Genomic DNA, 20,734 nt, shown 5'->3' with positions numbered 1-20,734 from the left:
TTTTATTTACATGATACCTCTCCCTAGTCCCATGTCCCGAACGGCGAATAGCGTTGCAAATAATAGCATCCTCTGCCGCGACTCGTTCAGAAGTTGCACCGTCCATCTTTATGAATGTGATTTCCTTTGGTTTAAAAAGGTAAAACGTCCATTAAAGGTAATCGGATGATTGTGAATGATTAGTTCCAGTGTAGAAACATATGTCGATGTCACTTCATAAGAAGGAAATACAGCATCTAGTCAACAACAGCTGCAGTTGCTCCTTCTGGAGACACATTTAGTGTTTTGGAAGAGAATTACAGCTAAAGCGCCACCCCCCAGAAAAACTATTTAAATTAATCAAACAAGACGCCAACGCAAGAGTATATTCCAGGCTTAAGAATGGACTGCAGGATGACATCATCGGTTCTGAAGCGCTCTGGACAATGAGTGAAATATCTGTTGGCAGGCAGGTTCATGATAACCTCATTACAACACCCTATTCTATCAAAGTTAGATGTGAATTCAGTAAAGTAAAAGGACAAGTCTGGTTGTAAATGACCTACTGGATTTCCTCATGTATGTTTGTCTGCAAGTATAATAAAACATAGTGAGTGTAGAGCACAGGTGTAAAACTTAAAAGGCCGGGGAGCACAACTGGCCACCTCATCATGGAAATATTGGACCTATCTTTACTTACTAAATATATTTCTTCATTCCATTTTAAGATTACAAAAATGTAATGAATGCAATTGCATATCTTTTCAACTTTAATATTGTCTAACATCGCAATAAAATATCTCAGGGCATTCAATCAATCGCAACTGGACGGTTTGGTTTGTCTTAGAAGACGTTTCGCCTCTCATCTGAATAGGCTTCATCAGTTCATGCTCATATCTTTAGATTAGTCAGATCAAGTCTTAAGACTTGGATTGGTCAGATCTACTTTAGCGGCTAGTGCCAATACCTCATTAGGCTTCATCAGACTAAGTCAGACTAGATTTGACTAATCTAAGTCTAAGGCCAGATCGATCGGACCAATTTAAATATATCAAATTAAATCAAATCCACTTTATTTATAGAGCACATTTAAAATTTACCACAGGGGTAGCCAAAGTGCTGTATAATGGGCAGGTTAAAAGATAATACAAGAACCGAGCAAACAACACAACAAAAACAGAACACGATAAAAAATAATCGTATAATCGTGAAAATAAAGTATATGAGCATGAACTGATGAAGCCTACTGGAGGTATTGGCAGCCGCAGCGAGTCATGGCGAAAAACGTGTTCTTCTACAAAGTGTCTAGATGTTCCTGACATGTGAAGGACAAAACTGAACATGCTCAACTTAAATGCCGCAATTGTCATATTTGCATAACTGGCTATGATGTGTTTTCTACAAATGAATAAAAAAATACACAAAAAGGATAACAAACATGTGTAGAGCTACAAATTAAATTATCTTTTGTCTCTTAGCAAAAAGACAAAGCCGCCTGAAAGAGCATGTAAGATGTGCCATATGTGCTTTCACATCAGCTTCTTCAAACCAGTTCTAAGGTTTCTCGTTGTTCCTGTTGGGTTGAATTTTTCTTGGATCTGAGCTGAGGATGTTGTTGTGGCCTGTGCAGCCATTTGAGACATTTGTGATTAAGAGATTTATAAGTGAACGTTGATTGATAAGTTAGCAACACTAATCTCTTCTGATTTGTTGTCTTATGTTCTGGCAGACCAGGGCCCTCTTGTAACAGGCTAGCTCACACACAAAAACCGGGCGTACGCTGTTTTTCACAGCAAAGAAGAGATGTATGCTGCTTCATGCCAACTTCATGGCTTAAGTACAGATATTTGTACAGGCTGCGGATACTTTGGCGACATCCAGAGGTGGTCGTTCGGGCTTTGCCAACATTTGATTTCAACAATGTAAAAAGGATTGAGACAAGCACGCAAAATTAACTTTTTCACTAATGCATTTCAATCAGTCAATCAATCAATCAAAGTTTATTTATACAGCCTTAAATCACAAGTGTCTCAAAAGGCTTTGGCCTTCAGGCCTGCTGATTACACAATCTTATGGTCTAAAGATTCTGTCTCTTGTTTTAGAAAAAACAATGTGTGTTATGGCTAGTTCTAATCGGTAATAATGCTGACTGTGTAAAACCATACAGCACACAATTTAATACTTATTATTCACATTCATATTTGTAATGTCATCTATTAATTTATCTAGGCAATCATTTTTCCATCCATTACTTGTATACCGACAACTGACTTCTTCCCGAAAGTGAATACCAGTGGTGGTCACCAAGCCAAAATGGCAGCGCGCAAATTATTTGAGCAAACAAGACCCTTAAACCTTCCTTCAAAAAGCATAAACGAACAAAAAGTCAGACTGTACAATGGAATAGATCCCTATACTTTATCAAAAAAAGATTTGTCGAGTGATAAAAGATTATAAGTCAGTCGCGTTCCCAGACATATCAAACTATTGTTCTCCAGACACCATTCTACAATCGGGGACGGCGTGGCGAAGTTGGTAGAGTGGCTGTGCCAGCAATCTGAGGGTTATTGGTTCAATCCCCACCTTCTGCCATCCTAGTCATGTCCGTTGTGTCCTTGGGCAAGACACTTCACCCTTGCTCCTGATGGGGCCTGGTGAGCGCCTTGCATGGCAGCTCCTGCCGTCAGTGTGTAAATGTGTGTGTGAATGGGCGAATGTGGAAATACTGTCAAAGCGCTTTGGGCTCCTTAAAAATGAGTAGAAAAGCGCTATACAGGTACAACCCATTAACCATTTACCATTTCTACACGACTAAACTTGGAAAAGCATGGAGGTCTACAACTTCTTTGTGTGTTGCTGGGTCAAGGAAAATGGTACCAAGACTCCCCCGGATAAGTATGCATAGTTTTTGCTCGGGTAAGGTTGCATTCCATGATTTTACTTAGTATCTAAACTGCCATGTTTGTTGGGTGCGAGACCGGTAGCTTTCACAGACAGTATAGTACCGAAAATGATTCATTAATATCGCGGTACTATACGAATACCGGTATACCGTACAACCCTAATTTGAACGTACATTTATTTTTAATTGGGAAATCAGCACAAATGTTGTGACATTAGGCCCCAGGTGCGTTACAATGTGTTTATCAGCAAGGGTAAACAGGTTGCACCAAATATATTTGTGGAGATCCAAATTTATTTGTGACAGGCTGCTGTTAGAGTGAATTTAAGTGTGTATTTGCATTTAATTATACGTAGTTTTGAACTGGATTGACTTCAATGGCTGTTTTGGTTAAGCGCACACATGTCTCTTTGGCCTTCAGGCCTGCTGATTACACAATCTTATGTTTTGAAGATTCTGTCTTTTGTTTTAGAGAAATCAATGTGTGTTATGGCTATTTCTAGTCTGTAATAATCCAGACTCGGTGTAAACCCATATTGCAAAGTTAAAGGATATTAATATTTTAAACCAGAAGAGTAATTTTAGTTGGATACACATCGTATCTTTTTAATAAGTTACACAAATTCCTTGCATCGATTGATCGCACTACATCTTCATGAACTGTCGTTGGACTCACCCAACTCTTCGCAAGGACTCTCTAACCCAGTCGACTTGTGAATATAAAAATTATTGATGGATGCTCATTCTTGGCAGGGACTTGCTTGTGGAGAGTGAAACCAACACACTAACAATTACCTGTGACCCGTTTTGTATAAATCTTGTTAAATATTTCAGAAGACCTGGTCTTTGACTGTTCAAGAACACAGGAAAAGTCGAACACCACTTTGTCTCATCTTCTAGATTCCTTTAGTTTTTCCGCCAAAATGTCCAGTGTTCTTTAGTGTGTATGTAATCTGCCCCACGTTCTGGCCACAAATACTACTTTGAGGTGGCAAACAATATTGATTTCAAATAACTTTGGCTTGTCACGTCAGCCAGCAGGGAGAGAAAAGCCATCGACTCCGGTCAATGGAGAGCATTCAGAGGTGGTACAACAATTGTAATATCTCAGAGTAATCGATTGATTGAAACTTTGCTTTCAAAGACCATGTTAAAAAAATAGTTAAATTTAACTTGGCAAACTTTAAACATATAAGGCATTACTTGACGGTAGAGTCTGCAAAGGAGATTATATTATCGTTGACGAATGGACTACCAAAATAGTCATTACTTGCAGCCCTTATTTGGACCTGTGGTGTTATTGTTCTTCTTTTGTGTATTACTGTGTGTTTGTGTTTTTGTACCTCATAGGACAATGGATGCAATGTAGCTGTTTTGCTGAAATATTGATTGATATGTACGGTCCTAATTCAAATAAAAAAGGACTAAAGGTGGGGTAAATAATCGATAATATATGCATCACAAGTCAGACATAGACATTTCTAGAATCGATTAGTAAACATCAATAATAAATAATCGATTTATTTATTGTAAAAGTAAAGCAGACCGTTCTAAAATTTGGCTGACTGCAGTGAGCCACCTCACCAGGATAGCCAACCAGCTCCTTTACTATCGGGCACTTATGGTCCAGTTTTACACAAATTTTTGTTAATTTAATAAATGTGGGAATTAAATTAACTGTTTCTTATTCCATATATTATTTTTTTTTTTTTTAAGTTGCAAGTAGGCTTGTACGATATACTGGTATTAGTATAGTACCGCGATACTAATGGATCATATTCGGTACTATTCCACCATTGAAAAGTACCGGTCCTACACCTAACATCCACTGTAATGATGCCAAAAACAGTAGTGTTTCTAGTCGTTACTACTATGATTATGTCAATATTTTTTGGCATCACAAAATCTTCTTTCATTTTTTTTTTATGTTTCATATGTTTATAAACTCAGGAAATATGTCCCTGGACACATGAGAACTTTGAATATTACCAATGTATGATCCTGTAACGACTAGGTATCGGATTGATATCCAAATGTGTGGTATCATACAAAACTAATGTAAAGTATCAAACAACAGAAGAATAAGTGATTATTTCATTTGAACAGAAGTGTAGATAGAACATGGTAAAAAAGAAATTAAGCAGATATTAACAGTAAATTAACAAGTATATTAATAATGTATTTTCTACCACTTCTCCTTAATAGTTTTGACAAAATAATAGAATGGATGATGACAATATGTTACTGCATATGTCCGCAGACTAATTAAGAGTCTTTACTTGCTTACTAACTAATAAGACCAGTTGTCGTGTATGTTCACTATATTATTTAAGGACAATCTTGTAATAAGAAACATATGTTTAATGTACCCTAAGATTTTTTGTTCAAATAAAGCCAAAATTGCAATTTTTTGTGGTGTCCTTTATTTACAAAAGTACCGAAAAGTATAAAAATAATGATGGTTTGCTAACGGTACCAAAATATTGGTATCGGGACAACACTAGTTGCAAGTGATAAATGCTTATTTAGAGAAACAAAATTAAATGCAAAACAGCATCAATATACTGTACATACATTTAAATCTGCCTGTCTCTGTGAGGTCTTTATCAACCATTGGTCCCTTCAAAATGTATTTTTGTTTATCTTAGAACTGAATGCCACTGTACGTAGTATGTCCTTGGTTGGAATTTAATGTGTAAATATTATATTCATTTTACTGCATTATATGTTATTCTATTGTAATTATTGTACATTCCGGGAGAGTTGTGTGAGTAGAGAGGCCTCTGTGCAAAATTATCTTTAATGATTGTCTGTAATGGTTAGTTGCGTAACTTGTCTACTACAGCTCTGCTTTTAACACGGTCATCCCGCAAAAACTCACTGCTAAACTCCTCACTGTTGGTCTGACATCAACTCTGTGACTGGGTCCTGAACTTTCTCACAAACCGGCCCCAGTCAGTCAGAATCGGCAACCAGACATCAGGCACAAAGGTTCTAAGCATAGGGACCCCCCAAGGCTGCGTGCTGAGCCCCCTACTGTACACCCTCTTCACACCCGACTGTGTGGCCTCCCAGAACAACACCAGTATCATCAAGTTTGCAGATGATACTACGGTGGTCGGACTGATCACCGGGGGAGCTGAAGCAGCGTACAGAAGGGAGGTAGCGGAACTGGTGGCCTGGTGTCAGGATAATAAACTCTCCTTGAACACAGACAAGACCAAGGAGATGATGATTGACCCACGGAGAAGGAGTGCACAGTACACACCTTTGTACATAGGGGGACAAAGGTGGACAGGGTGAAAACCTTTAAAATCCTCGGGACCAACATCAGCGAGGACCTCACCTGGGATCACAACACCCAACAAACAACAAAAAAAGCCCAGCAGCGACTGTACTTCCTAAAGAGGCTGATAAAATTTGGCATGCCACCCAAAATTCTCAGCAACTTCTATAGAAGTACTGTTGAGAGTGTCCTTACCAGCTTAATCACGGTCTGGTATGGAAACTGCACTGCTAAGGACAGGAAGGCACTCCAGCGAGTGATTAAAACTGCTCAGTACATATCAGGAGCAGCATTCCCCTCACTACAGGACATGTACACTACTAGGGCCACCAGGAGAGCACACAATATCATCAAGGACAGTACACACCCCCAGCACAGTCTCTTCAGCCTCCTACCATCAGGCGGACGATAGAGGAGGCTGAAATCCAGGACTACGAGACTGACAAACAGTTTCTACCCACAGGCCATCAGGCTTGTGAATGCTAGCTCCCACCCCCCGTCTTTACTTATGTCTTTTTGAACAAAAGACAGCTCTCTTGACCACCCCCGAACTGTGAACCATCACTGTAGACACCTTTCACCTTTGATCACTAAAAACACTTTAACTGCTGCTGTGACCCAAAGTCACCTCCATATTTATACTGTTGACTGTCAATCAGAATGTGCAATAATGTTACTTACTGTACCTTGTATATAATTTTTTTATTTTTATTATTTTTTATTTTATTTCTTTAGCTAAGTACTGTGTGACTTGTTGAAGGGTGGACTATCAAAGTAAGATTTTCATTGTACGGCAAACTGACTGTTTAACTGTGCATATGACAATAAACAATCTTGAATCTTGTCCTGTTTTGTGTTCATTTTAAATGTCTTTGGTCCCTCTTGAAAACAAAATGCTGCATCCCTCAAGAGGTTTTCCATTAATAAATTCAAAAGTCAAATTCAAAGATGCGTCAATAATCGAGTTTTAATGGAATCGTAGCTCCTGAATCGTAATAGTAATCGAATCTTTAGGTGCCCAAAGCTTCCCACCTCTGATAAAGACCCCGGTGGTCTGGCATATTCTGCAGTCAAGTTATGTGATGTCTGCATTTCTGACACATGTCTGTGAATTCACATCATTGCAGCACTAAAGGGACTCATTGTCAAGTTATAAATATAGACCTGATGCATTTGGTATTACCATGTAATGAAATGAGGATGAACATGTGTAGATAACACAAACTGTACATCTGATCGGTTCTAGCCAAGTAAGTTAGTGGCACTCTTGCTGGTGTAGCCGAGCATGAGTAAGTAAGAAAGAAGTTGGAGTATCGTGCCAAATATAGGAATCCCTCGGGTGTAACTCCCCTCCCCACGCCCCACCGGCAGCACTGTATGGAGCTGCTGGCTAACCTGCTGTGGAACTTGGATCCCTATTAGCCGGTCCAGGAGATTTCAGCAGTTACATAATCCCCGATTTTGCAGTCTGAGGATGAGTCTGCAGTCTCTTCCTGGCGACGCGCGCTTACAGTGTGCTAATGTATGTAAACTATGTAAACGTCGGCCTGTAGCAGTCGCACACCGTCGCAGGGGAAGGATATTTCATTTGCAGCACAGGACACGTGACTGCAATAGAGCGGGGAGCTTCACAAGGACCGAAAGGTTGCAAGGAAGCAGGCACATGTAATCCAATTAGCATAGAACCCCCGGTACTAATTACCTCACACAAAGAACTGTAAAATGAACAAGTCAGAATAGTGCAAACACGAGGATTTTTTTTTTATTCCACAAATTAACCCCAAACTTAAAGGGGAATTTTTGTCATGTATTGTAAGTCGTAAATACAGCCAGCACGAGGTGGCTAACAATGCTTAAATAGAAGTACTCTATTGCGCCCATAAAGCCCTCTAAAAACATCATCCAAAAACTGCCTACTATATTCCATTTACACTTGGACCTGAATATTGACCAAGTATTAGCAATATTTTTCTTGTAATTGCTAACGCAGACAATTTTTAGCTGTGCCAAAATCAAAAGAGCTAACTGGCTCATGCTGCTATAGCGACATATTGAGATGGTGAACTGCTGAATCTCCTCTGAGCTGGTGAAAGTTAAATCATGCTTCTCACTTTTATTGTAGAAGTTGGTCAACTTTGACATTCAACTTTTTGCATCCGGGTGGATTATGTTTAAATCTTTATCTAGAAGGGAAGCTATCAAGATCCAATCAGTCCGCATCCCAGTGAGTAAGAAATTATTTTCTAATGTTCATAGTTAGGCATATCTTGTTTCGCACTTAGTAATATTGCTTCATGATGTTTAGTGTATCAGTAAAAAAAGTATCTGTTTATCAATCAGCTTCTAAATCTTGTAGATCCTCCTCCTTAAATTCAGGATCAACATTTGTCCCAAAGTAGTCTTTGTTGTATCTCATGAAGTCTGCCATGATTAGCAATGGTGTTGTTGTTGAAGGGAAAAAAGGTAAAAAGGTAAGCTACAAATGTAGTTTACCACCACCAGGTGTGAATGAATGAGCCCTTTGAGTATCTAATAATAAAAAAAGTGCGATATAAAATTGAATCCATTATTATTATTATTATTATTATTATTATTATTATTATTATAAAATGAAGCGCTTGGCTGAAATTTGCTTACATACATTATATTGCTAAAAGTATTTGGCCACCTGCCTTGACTCACCTATGAACTTGAAGTGCCATCCCATTCCTAACTCATAGGGTTGAATATGATGTCGATCCACCTTTTGCAGCTATTACAGCTTCAACTCTTCTGGGAAGGCTGTCCACAAAGCTGCGAAGTGTGTTTATAGGAATTTTCCACCATTCTTCCAAAAGCGCATTGGTGAGGTTGGTTGAGAAGGCCTGGCTCTCACTCTCCATTTTAATTCATCCCAAAGGTGTTCTATCGGGTTACGGTCAGGACTCTGTGCAGGCCAGTCAAGTTCATCAATGTCTTTATGGACCTTGCTTTGTGCAATTGTGCACAGTCATGTTGGAAGAGGAAGGGGCCCGCTCCAAACTGTTCCAAAAAGGTTTGGAGCATGGAATTTTCCAAAATGTTTTGGTATCCTGGAGCATTCAAAGTTCCTTTCACTGGAACTAAGGGGCCAAGCCCAACTCCTAAAAAACAACCACACACAATCATTCCTCCTTCACCAAATTTCACACTCGGCACAATGCAGTCCAAATTGTACAGTTCTCCTGGCAACCTCCAAACCCAGACTGGTCCATCAGATTGCAAGATAGAAAAGCGTGATTCATCAGTCCAGAGAAGGTGTCTCCACTGCTCTAGAGTCCAGCAGCCACGTGCTTTACACCACTGCATCCCACGCTTTGAATTGGACTTGGTGATGCATGGCTTAGATGCAGCTGATCGGCCATGGAAACCCATTACGTGAAGCTCTCTGCGTACTGAACGTGGGCTAATTGGAAGGGCACATGAAGTTTGGATTTCCATAGCAACTGACTGTGCAGAAAGTCTTTGCACTATGTGCTTCAGCATCCGCTGACCCCTCTCTGTCAGTTTACCTGGCCTACCGCTTGGTGACTGAGTTGCTGTTGTTCCCAAACTCTTGCATTTTCTGACTTTGGAATATTTAGGAGTGAGAAAATTTAAAGACTAAATTTGTTGCACAGGTGGCATCTTATGACAGTTCCACGCTGGAAATCACTGAGAGCGGCCCATTCTTTCACAAATGTTTGTAGACACAGTCTCCATGCCTAAGTGCTTGATTTGATACACCAAGTGATTAGGACACCTGATTCTCATCATTTGGATGGGTGGCCAAATACTTTAGGCAATATGGTGTATGTGAAACATACGAGTTCCTTTGGTGAATGATATACAGGCTAGGCTGTTTTAAGATTATAAGAAACTGCTTAACTCTCGGCTGTGCTTTTACTTTTATGAATTCAATGATTCTTTCACACATATATTATGGCTTAACTACATGGTGCCAGGCACACCAGTCATCAATCAAGACCATTAAGTGTCTATATAACCGCGCCTTGAAAGTCCTAGACAAGAAGAGTATACAATATCATCATTGCCAAATTTTATCCAAATACAATATTTTAAGTTTCACCAATTTTATTTTGTTACATACAGTCAAACTGTTTTTTAAATGCTTTGATAACTCTGCTCCCCCATTGCTCTGCAAGGCAAATACAAGACTGCAAAGTGGAACCAGATCTACCACCAGAGCAATGTCAAAAGGCAACTGTTGCGTTCCATTTTGTAGAACATCTTTTGCCCAGACTGCCTTTTCAATAAAAGGACCACAACTATGGAACTCTTTACCTGACACTTTGAAAAGTATATCTGCACTTGTCACTTTCAAAAAAACAAACAAAATTATGGCTAGTTGAGTAGCGATCGTGTTCCCATGTTTAGTTTGTACTAATTGTTTTTTATCTAGTCTGCACTTTGTGTTGTTATTATTATTATTGGCTTTTATCTACTTTGCCCGATTGTAGCTGAGATAGGCGCCAGCGCCCCCCGCGACTCCGAAAGGGAATAAGCGGTAGAAAATGGATGGATGGATAGTTTGCACTTTGTCTGTATTATTTCTATTATTATTATTGACTCATTTTTTTTTTTTAAATATTTTCCCATTTTAATGATGTTGGATATATGTTGTTGTTGTTTTTGGGGACAAGTGTTTAAAATTAGCCTTGGCTACAAAAACCATGATGCATACATCGGATTACTGTTTCAAATGTTTATGTTTTTTGTATCTGTCCCTATTTCAAATAAACCTTAATATATATATATATATATATATATATATATACATATATATACATATACATATATATACATATATATACATATATATATATACAGTGGAAAAAAAAAAGTTCAGTTCCCCTTTAATGAGTTGAAGAGTACCTACTGATGTGTATTCGTGTAATGAATAGATGTTGTCAAGAACCAACTTAAGTCAACAGTGAGATGGCCAAATATTTTTTCCATGTACAACAGTTGCATAATTGAGTGCACAGATATTCTCCCATGAATACTAAAACCTTAATTTTACTTTCTAAAACATTATGATATGAGCTTTGTTCATATGTTTGATAGACTGAGCTATTTAAAGAACCAGTCCAAAAACTACATTGCTTCACTCTGTCAGTTACAGCACGTCTGCCCTACAAGGTTGCAGAGCAGCTTCTGTCCTTGAGAACAAGGCAGAGTCCACGCAGGCCAGCGCCGGGCAAATATTCCCTTACATCCATTAGCTTGACGATACATGGGGTAAGGCTGGAGCCCATTCCAGCAGCTGATTCGATATGGCGGCGAGACACTCCCTGGATGAAATCATCCATCAATCTTCACCAATTCAAAGAACCACATTCTTTTACTGCTCAGTCAAGATGTGCCGCTATCAGATCGTCACACTTTCACTGTTTACATTGCGCAAATCTGCAGGGTGCAGTCGGTTTAAAATCAGGCCTGGGAAAATATTTTTTTAGGAAAACTAACACAAAACCTCACAAAGTATGATTGAATTCTAAAAATGTTATGACAGACCATCTTAAAAACGGAATGGAATTGTATTTTTTTTCCTACGAATGATAAAACCCTGAATATTGAGAACATATGAACGTCACACGCCCTCTAAATCGACACAGTTTACAATCAAGCCAAATGCAACCAACAGCGCAATAAGAAGGCGAAGGGTAAAAAAACATCTACAATCTGACATATGTGATGTATCACTTAGCTTTACAACTTTGTCAAAATCTCCTTCCACGTCTGTCCATGGCACCCACATTTCAGGCTGGCCACTCAGGAAACACTGTGGAAACGCTCCCCACCCACACTGCTTGGTGCCTCGTCTGACCTGCTGTGACGTAGATTACCATAGTAGGATTGTACGGTATACGGGTATTAGTATAGCACCGCGACACTAATGAATCATATTCGGTACCATACCAACTCTGAAAAGTACTGGTCCACCACATAGAGATTTTTTGTCAAAATAAAGCCAATAATGCCATTTTTTTTCTGGTACCCTTTATATAGAAAAGTATCGAAAAGTACCGAAAAGTATCAAAATAATATTGGTATCAGGACAAGACTAGTCACTAAAATATCATGCAAAAGCGCAGATTCCAACAATTGAAATACTGTACGTTGTATGGTTCAAGACTTGTAGTCATTTGAAAAAATCATTTCACATCGTAATGGCAGCTACACTTTCTATCTTAAAGATATAAAAAAAAGTTATTTGGGAACGTCTGGCGGGCCAGATTGAAAAGCTTAACGGGCCGCATGTGGCCCCCGGGCCTAGATTTGCCCAGGTCTGGCTAAAATTGTAAATTGCCTTGTAGAAACTCACTGTGAGCTCCCAGATACTCCGTTTTTTTTTAGGTAGAATAGAATTGAAGGACTGAATAGATGTGCGAGCACAGCAGCAGAAGTAGCACTGGCGGAACACCGTCGTTCCTAAAGAGCCGGCCCACATCTTCATGGCTGACCCCATCAGTTGTGAGAAAGCTGGCAACTCAGCCTGCGGCGGCTGACTAAACCCAGTCGGGACTGATCAACGTCATTTGATGGCAGCAGCATTCTGAGGCTTTGTACATGCGACTTGCACAATAACCATTTTTATGACAGTATATCTTGCCAAAAAAAAACCTACAGTGACATAGTTTAAAGTAGTCCATGTACACATTGTACAGCAGCCGAGATTCACTATCTACCGAAAAGAACTCAACACAGCTTTTCTTGAAGCCATTGGACCCAATTTGGTCATGTTGATGGCGAGGTATACTCACTTGTGTTATCAGATGTTTAGATAGTGATGATTGTGAGTTGACTCGTGTTCATTGACTACTCTAAAGTATATCCAACTTTACAGTCTTTTGGGACTTAGCCGATAAACCGATATAAATATATATTGCGAGAGACACGTCAATAAAAAATGTATTCCCTAAAAAAAATTTGGGGGGTCGGAAGAAACTGGAAGTCCCAAAGTAAGGTTGGTTGCATGAACAAAGGCACATATCCTAGCAAAACAGGTAGTGATAGTGACACGCTAAAAGCCAATCACGAAACAATATCAAGTTTGCCATGCAAGGCCCTAACCCCGACCCATCAGGAGCAAGGGTGAAGTGTCCTGCTCAAGGACACAACGGACGTGACAAGGTTGGTAGTAAGTGGAGATTGAACCAGGAACCCTCAGATTGCTGGCACAGCCATTCTCCCAACCGCGCCACGCCGTCCCCGGCCTTTAATTGTTGATTCAAAATCAATAATTTTTGATAACATTGGGTGTTTGTTCGATGATTAACTACATTCCTCCATAAAATAGATAAACAGCTGTGATACACTTCTAAATTAATTCAAAGAAAAACTAGTTTTGTTTAGGAAACTTCTACCCAAACATTTAATAAAGTCAAATACAAATAAGGCAACAGAGCTTCCCTTTTCTAAAGTAAATCCGTAAAACAGATACAGGTATCTACATCAACAATATAATTTTCTTGAGTGGCTGGACAGGACAGATTTAAAAATAATAAAATAAAATAAAAAAGATTTTATTGTATTTTTTTTTTTTTATTTTAGCGATTTTTTTTTTTATTAATTAAGAATTGTTCCAAATAAAAGTCGCGATGCATTCGAAAATCTGTTTTTTTGACACCCCTATTACCATTTACACTTCTTTAACCTTTACTAGCACTTATTTTGTTGTGTTGTTTCAAGCTTAGAGACAAGCTTAGCGATTAGCATGCCTTCTTTTTGGCGCCTTACTGGGTGTGTAACATGTTTAGTCTCGCCCTCCAGTGACAATATTAGAAATGTAGTTTATTTGCCGCAATGGAGGTGATGATTATCAACTTAGGGGAGCGGCTTCGCAAGGTGTATGGAGATCAACAGTTCTGTCAACTATGTGTCCAACAGTTACTTACTAACGTGAGTGATCAGCATTAAAAGCCATCAATCGGCATTGACTGATCACTTACTTTTTTACGCAAATCAGCTAATCAATCGGCGCATCTCTAATATTATGATAACATAGTTCAGTCTCAATTATACTACACACTGTACAGGGGAGATATGATACAGAAACAAAACACACTGCAGAATACATAAAAAATCCACGTCCTCCCTTCAGAAATGTTAAATATAATCAAAACCAAAAAGTTCAACCTGGTTGGGAATTCAGAGCATGAATCTCCATTAAAATTTCAAAAACCCTGCAGAGTTGAGGCTCTTCGAAGGGGAGACACATTCGACCTAAGCGGTTTTCAGCCTAGACTCAAGGCACTGCAAGGTACCAAGGGATGGTGGTGATGATGCAGCAGTTCAGCTCGAGTCAGCAGGCTGGAGACGCGACACTTGCACAATGTCAATATTGGATCACGTAAATAGTCCCGTATCGATATCATTACACAACTGTCTGCTGCTGTTTACATTTGACTCCATTGCCAAGGCGATCGTGTGATACACAGTGAACCTCGTCCGACTTGGTCGCACGTTCAGACAACTCAATCGTGTAAAAGGCCATTCATTTTCGCAATTCAACTTCAAATGTGAACCTAATAAAGGCGCATAGCGGGTCTATTCAGGTCCATTTTCATAGAAAAGACGCACCGGATTATAGGGTGCATTTAACATAACATGTTCTATTATGGTTATATTGTCTAGACAAGGCAAACATGCTACGCTTAGTGGCTGTGACATTGCTCCTTCTATTATCTTGTTCTAAGCATTGTTGTTTGCTTATTCGCACTTTCAACACCTGAAAATAATGTTAGCAGAGAACTAAGCCTAGGTAATGTGGCTTAAAAATAAATCCCCTGACCACGCCGATTGCCGCAAAACCAAAGTACAGACAACACTTTTCCACAGGGAAGTGTTTTCAATTTAGGAAAAAAATAAAAATAATATGACCTCTTTAATGCGCCCTATAATCCGGTGCGCCTTTTGTATGAAAATAGACCTGACCAGACCCGCTCATCGGCAGTGCGTTTTATAGTCCAGTGCGCCCTATGGTCCTCAAAACACAGTATTCGTGTTGGCTCTCACAAAGTTTACATGATTTGCATTGTTGTTGATGTGGAAGGGCTCTGTGGTTGCCATCTGTACGACACAGATCACGTGATTGGCTTGCTCATTATCTTCTCAAAATGGCTTGGGAATCTCTGTGAGATTGACACTATTTCGATCATACTGTATATATTTACTCACAAACTTTGTAAGTCTTTGGTGTTACTAATCAGATGTTTATGAGAATAGCTTCAATATAGGGGAAACTTGTTTGTCTATTCTACTGGTAGTTAAAAAGGTATGAAATAATATTGAAGGGAGTCTGCAACCACACTTAAATATTTTTGTCATGTAAACATCGTTTATAGCTGTCTTTAGTTCAAAACTGCCTTTTGTTGGCTTCGTTGTCGTTTATGATGTAAGAGAATCGTGTCAACTGCCAGTGTACATTTTATCTGTTGCTGTGTAAAATGTACCTGAGGAAAGTTCTTATCAAAGTGAGGCAACATTATGGACTACATATGATGACCTCGCACCATTTTATGATTCATAACCCTGACTGGATTTCTATGCTACTTTTTCTGCAATTCAAATGTCCACTAATTCCTACTGTAAACCAAAATAACTTGAAGTATTAACGACCACACACAATGCTTGATGTTAATAAGGTATCTGCTGTTGTGCATTTGGAACATGTATCAGTATCAAAAATTTTAAATCATAACCATAGATATATTTATAAACTTGCCTTCCATCATACTTCCTGAAAATGAGCCATTCGGAATTCCCCCATTAGTGATGTTTTCTCAAGTCATCAACATCAGCGCATTATTCATATTTGGTACAAATTTACCCAAAGTGCTTTGCGCTAGTCTGTCATTGTAGTCAATAAGCTACTTCTTTTTCTCTATTCTCTTGTTGTGGGGTAGACTAGAGGTAGGAAACTTTGGGCACCTCACGATTCGATTTGAGAGCTACGATTAAATTAAAAATCGATGATTGATGCATCTTTAATTTTTGTATATTAGTGCAGTTTTACATCTGTATATGTTTCAATAAATAAGCGTTTATCACTTGAAACCTTAAAGAAACATGTCATCTGGAATAAGAAACAGCCAGCACTCCCAGCGAACCCAAAGCGAAAAAGCAGTAGAAAATGGATGGATGGGATATATATATATATATATATATATATACACATACATATATATATATACACACACATATATACACACATAAATATACACATATATATATATATATATATATACATACACACACACACATATACATACATATATCTGAGATAGGCACCACGACCCCAAAGGGAATAAGCAGTAGAAAATGGATGGATGGATGGATATATATATACGCACACACACACAAACACTTACATACATATTATATATATATATATATATATATATATATATATATATATATATATATATATATATATATATATATATATATATATATATATATATATATATATATATATATATATATATATATATATATATATATATATATATATATATATATATATATATATATATATATATATATATATATATATATATATATATATATATATATATATATACACACACACATATCTGAGATAGGCACCACGACCCCAAAGGGAATAAGCAGTAGAAAATGGATGGATATATATATACGCACACACACACAAACACTTACATACATATTATATATATATATATATATATATATATATATATATATATATATATATACATACATACATATATACACACACACACATATATACAAACATAAATATATCTATATATATATATATATATATATCTATATATATATATATATATATATATATATATATATATATATATATATATATATACACACACACATATACATACATATATCTGAGATAGGCACCACGACCCCAAAGGGAATAAGCAGTAGAAAATGGATGGATATATATATACGCACACACACACAAACACTTACATACATATTATATATATATATATATATATATATATATATATATATATATATATATACATACATACATACATACATACAGTACATACAAAGAGGCAACTTGTTTACTGGTTTAAATGTAGAAGAAACAAAACATATGACCTCTTTAATCTCCACTGGCCAGCTGTGTGACATCTACTACACAGCTGGCTCCGAGGAAGTGGGTACAGAATGGTGCGACCTGATTGGCTGCTAGCCGGTCAGCAGACATCAGTAGATGCATCTCATTGGTGGACACTCAGTGCCAGGGGATGGACGCGCTCCTACACGCTGTTGACTGTCCTTCCATGCGGCCTCTCACACACACACGCACACACACACACACACACTTGGGCGAGAAAGTGAAATCTGAGTGTCTCACCATTTTTCACCATTTAATATTATGTTGACACATCAAAATGAATGCTTCTTGTTCCTAATAATAGTGCGCCTGTCACCTTTGCATGCATTCTGCACTGCCGCACCAAGCTATGTAGGCTCTACCCACCCTATGAACATCCCCACTATCAGGGACATGCTCTACCTACCCTATGAACATCCCCACTATCAGGGACATGCTCTACCCACCCTATGAACATCCCCACTATCAGGGACATTCTCTACCCACCCTATGAACATCCCCACTATCAGGGACATGCTCTACCCACCCTATGAACATCCCCACTATCAGGGACATGCTCTACCTACCCTATGAACATCCCCACTATCAGGGACATGCTCTACCCACCCTATGAACATCCCCACTATCAGGGACATGCTCTACCCACCCTATGAACATCCCCACTATCAGGGACATGCTCTACCCACCCTATGAACATCCCCACTATCAGGGACATGCTCTACCTACCCTATGAACATCCCCACTATCAGGGACATGCTCTACCCACCCTATGAACATCCCCACTATCAGGGACATGCTCTACCCACCCTATGAACATCCCCACTATCAGGGACATTCTCTACCCACCCTATGAACATCCCCACTATCAGGGACATGCTCTACCCACCCTATGAACATCCCCACTATCAGGGACATGCTCTACCCACCCTATGAACATCCCCACTATCAGGGACAATCTCTACCTACCCTATTAACATCCCCACTATCAGGGACATGCTCTACCCACCCTATGAACATCCCCACTATCAGGGACATGCTCTACCCACCCTATGAACATCCCCACTATCAGGGACATGCTCTACCCACCCTATGAACATCCCCACTATCAGGGACAATCTCTACCTACCCTATTAACATCCCCACTATCAGGGACATGCTCTACCTACCCTATGAACATCCCCACTATCAGGGACATGCTCTACCTACCCTATGAACATCCCCACTACCAGGGACATGCTCTACCCACCCTATGAGCATCCCCACTATCAGGGACATGCTCTACCTACCCTATGTACATCCCCACTATCAGGGACATGCTCTACCCACCCTGTGAGCATCCCCACTATCAGGGACATGCTCTACCTCAGGGGTGTCAAAACTATAATACAGAGTGGGCCAAAATTTTAAACTGAACAAAGCCGCGGGCCAAGGTTGAACAAATTAACCTTCTAATAGGGACCCAAACAAGTTTTGCATTGAATATTGAACGAGCAAGGCTTGTATAACTTTATAGTGACATGCAAAATCGATTTTCAAATACTGTAGCATCCCGGAAGAGTTAGTGCTGCAAGGGTTTCTGGGTATTTGTTCTGTTGTGTTTATGTTGGGTTACGGTGCGGATGTTCTCCCTAAATGTGGTTGTCATTCTTGTTTGGTGTGGGTTCACAGTATGTTGCATATTTGTAACAGTGTTAAAGTTGTTTCTACGGCCACCCTCAGTGTGACCTGTATGGTGGTTGAACCAAGTATTACTTGCATTCACTTGTTTGTGTGTAAAGTCCACATATAGTATGTGAATGGGCCGACACAATGTTTGTATGGAGAAAAAGCGGACGGGACGACAGGTTGAAAGCAGTGCCTTTAAGGCACGTCCCCGATTATGTTGTTTGGGTGGAAATCGAGAGAAATTCGGGAGAATGGTTGCCCCGGGTGATTTTCGGCAAGGGCACTGAAATTCGGGAGTCTCCCGGGAAAATCGGGAGGGTTGGTAAGTATGAGTATTAGCGGTGAATGCGGTGTTATAATACTGGCGGGCCAGCTCTAATGTTAATTTGATATTGCCTCAAGGGCCAAATTAAATTACACGGTGGGCCAAATTTGGCCCGCGGGCCAGAGTTTGACACCCATGCTCTACCTACTCTATGAACATCCCCACTATCAGGGACATGCTCCACCTACCCTATGAGCATCCCCACTATCAGGGACATGCTCCACCTACCCTATGAGCATCCCCACTATCAGGGACATGCTCTACCTACTCTATGAGCATCCCCACTATCAGGGACACGGCTGCAGCCTGGGCCATGATGACCTTTATCATCCCCGGGACTGATACCGGCGGGGATAGAGCGAGGCGGGGTTAAATCAGAGTGCGTGGTAATGAAATGCATTGATGGCTAAGGCGGATGGATGCCGGCCGTTGTAGGCTGGAGCAGTTTAGCGGGCGCTGCGGTGCAAAGGCCGGGCATGGTCTTACCAGTTCTCCTGCATCCAGCGGATGGCCTCCTCCTCGTTGAACTGCCTCTCGAACTCGTACTCTTGGAGGGCGAGCACCGACATGCTGGCGGCGGGGCTGGCTCGGGCTTCACGCCGCGTCAAACGTCACGGGTGTGGGGGCCGAGGTAGGTGATGGTCGTGGTCGTAGTGGTGGTGATAATGATGGCGGTGTTCTCTCCTTAGTCGCAGCCCGCCTCTCTCATCGCCCTCGACTCGGTCAGGACGTCGCGGTTGCGCGCGAAGGGAGAAAATGAGCAGATGGACTGCGGCTTCCTCTTCCACCCCGCAGGCCTGGCCACGCCCACCTCCCCAAGGTGGCGGCACCCGGGTCCTAAAGTCCTCTAGTTTAACTCACCCCCATCGTCACACGTGTAATAAAAGACACCAACATAGTGTTAATTAGGACCTATTGAGAAAGGGACAAGCGGTAAAAAAAAAATAAAAAATAGAATGGATATTGCTTAGTTCAGTGGTTCGCCACCTTTTTCCAGTGATGTACCCCCTGTGAACATTTTTTTAATTCAAGTACCGCCTAATCAGAATAAAGCATTTTTGGTTGAAAAAAAGAGATAAAGAAGTAAAATACAGCACTATGTCATCAGTTTTTAATTTATTAAATTGTATAACAGTGCAAATTATTGCTCATTTGTAGTAGTCTTTCTTGAACTATTTGAAAAAAAAAGATATGAAAATAACTAAAAACCTGTTGAAAAATAAACAAGTGATTCAATTATAAATACATATTTCTACACATAGAAGTAATCATCAACTTAAAGTGCCCTCTTTGGGGATTGTAATAGAGATCCATCTGGATTCATCAACTTCATTCAAAACCAGTGGTTCTTAACCTGGGTTCAATCAAACTCTAGGGGTTCGGTGAGTCGACCTCAGGGGTTCGACGGAGATCAAATCTCAC

The 20,734-nt window shown here is 39.7% G+C and overlaps 1 protein-coding gene across 1 annotated transcript in view; it reads right to left on the bottom strand.

Moving 5' to 3' along the window:
* Positions 1 to 20,132, bottom strand: part of elovl6 (ELOVL fatty acid elongase 6) — a 43,052-nt gene extending 22,920 nt beyond the window's left edge. The window contains exon 1 of the mRNA XM_061891719.1: positions 19,799 to 20,132. Within this exon, the coding sequence (XP_061747703.1) occupies positions 19,799 to 19,881 (83 nt within the window). The 5' untranslated portion in view covers positions 19,882 to 20,132. The remainder of the gene's footprint in view (positions 1 to 19,798) is intronic.
* Positions 20,133 to 20,734: the final 602 nt, after the last annotated feature.

The sequence above is a fragment of the Nerophis ophidion genome, linkage group LG29, assembly GCF_033978795.1.
Source record: "Nerophis ophidion isolate RoL-2023_Sa linkage group LG29, RoL_Noph_v1.0, whole genome shotgun sequence".
In the NCBI taxonomy this organism is placed as follows: domain Eukaryota; kingdom Metazoa; phylum Chordata; class Actinopteri; order Syngnathiformes; family Syngnathidae; genus Nerophis; species Nerophis ophidion.
This window is presented reverse-complemented; position numbering and strand designations above follow the sequence as displayed.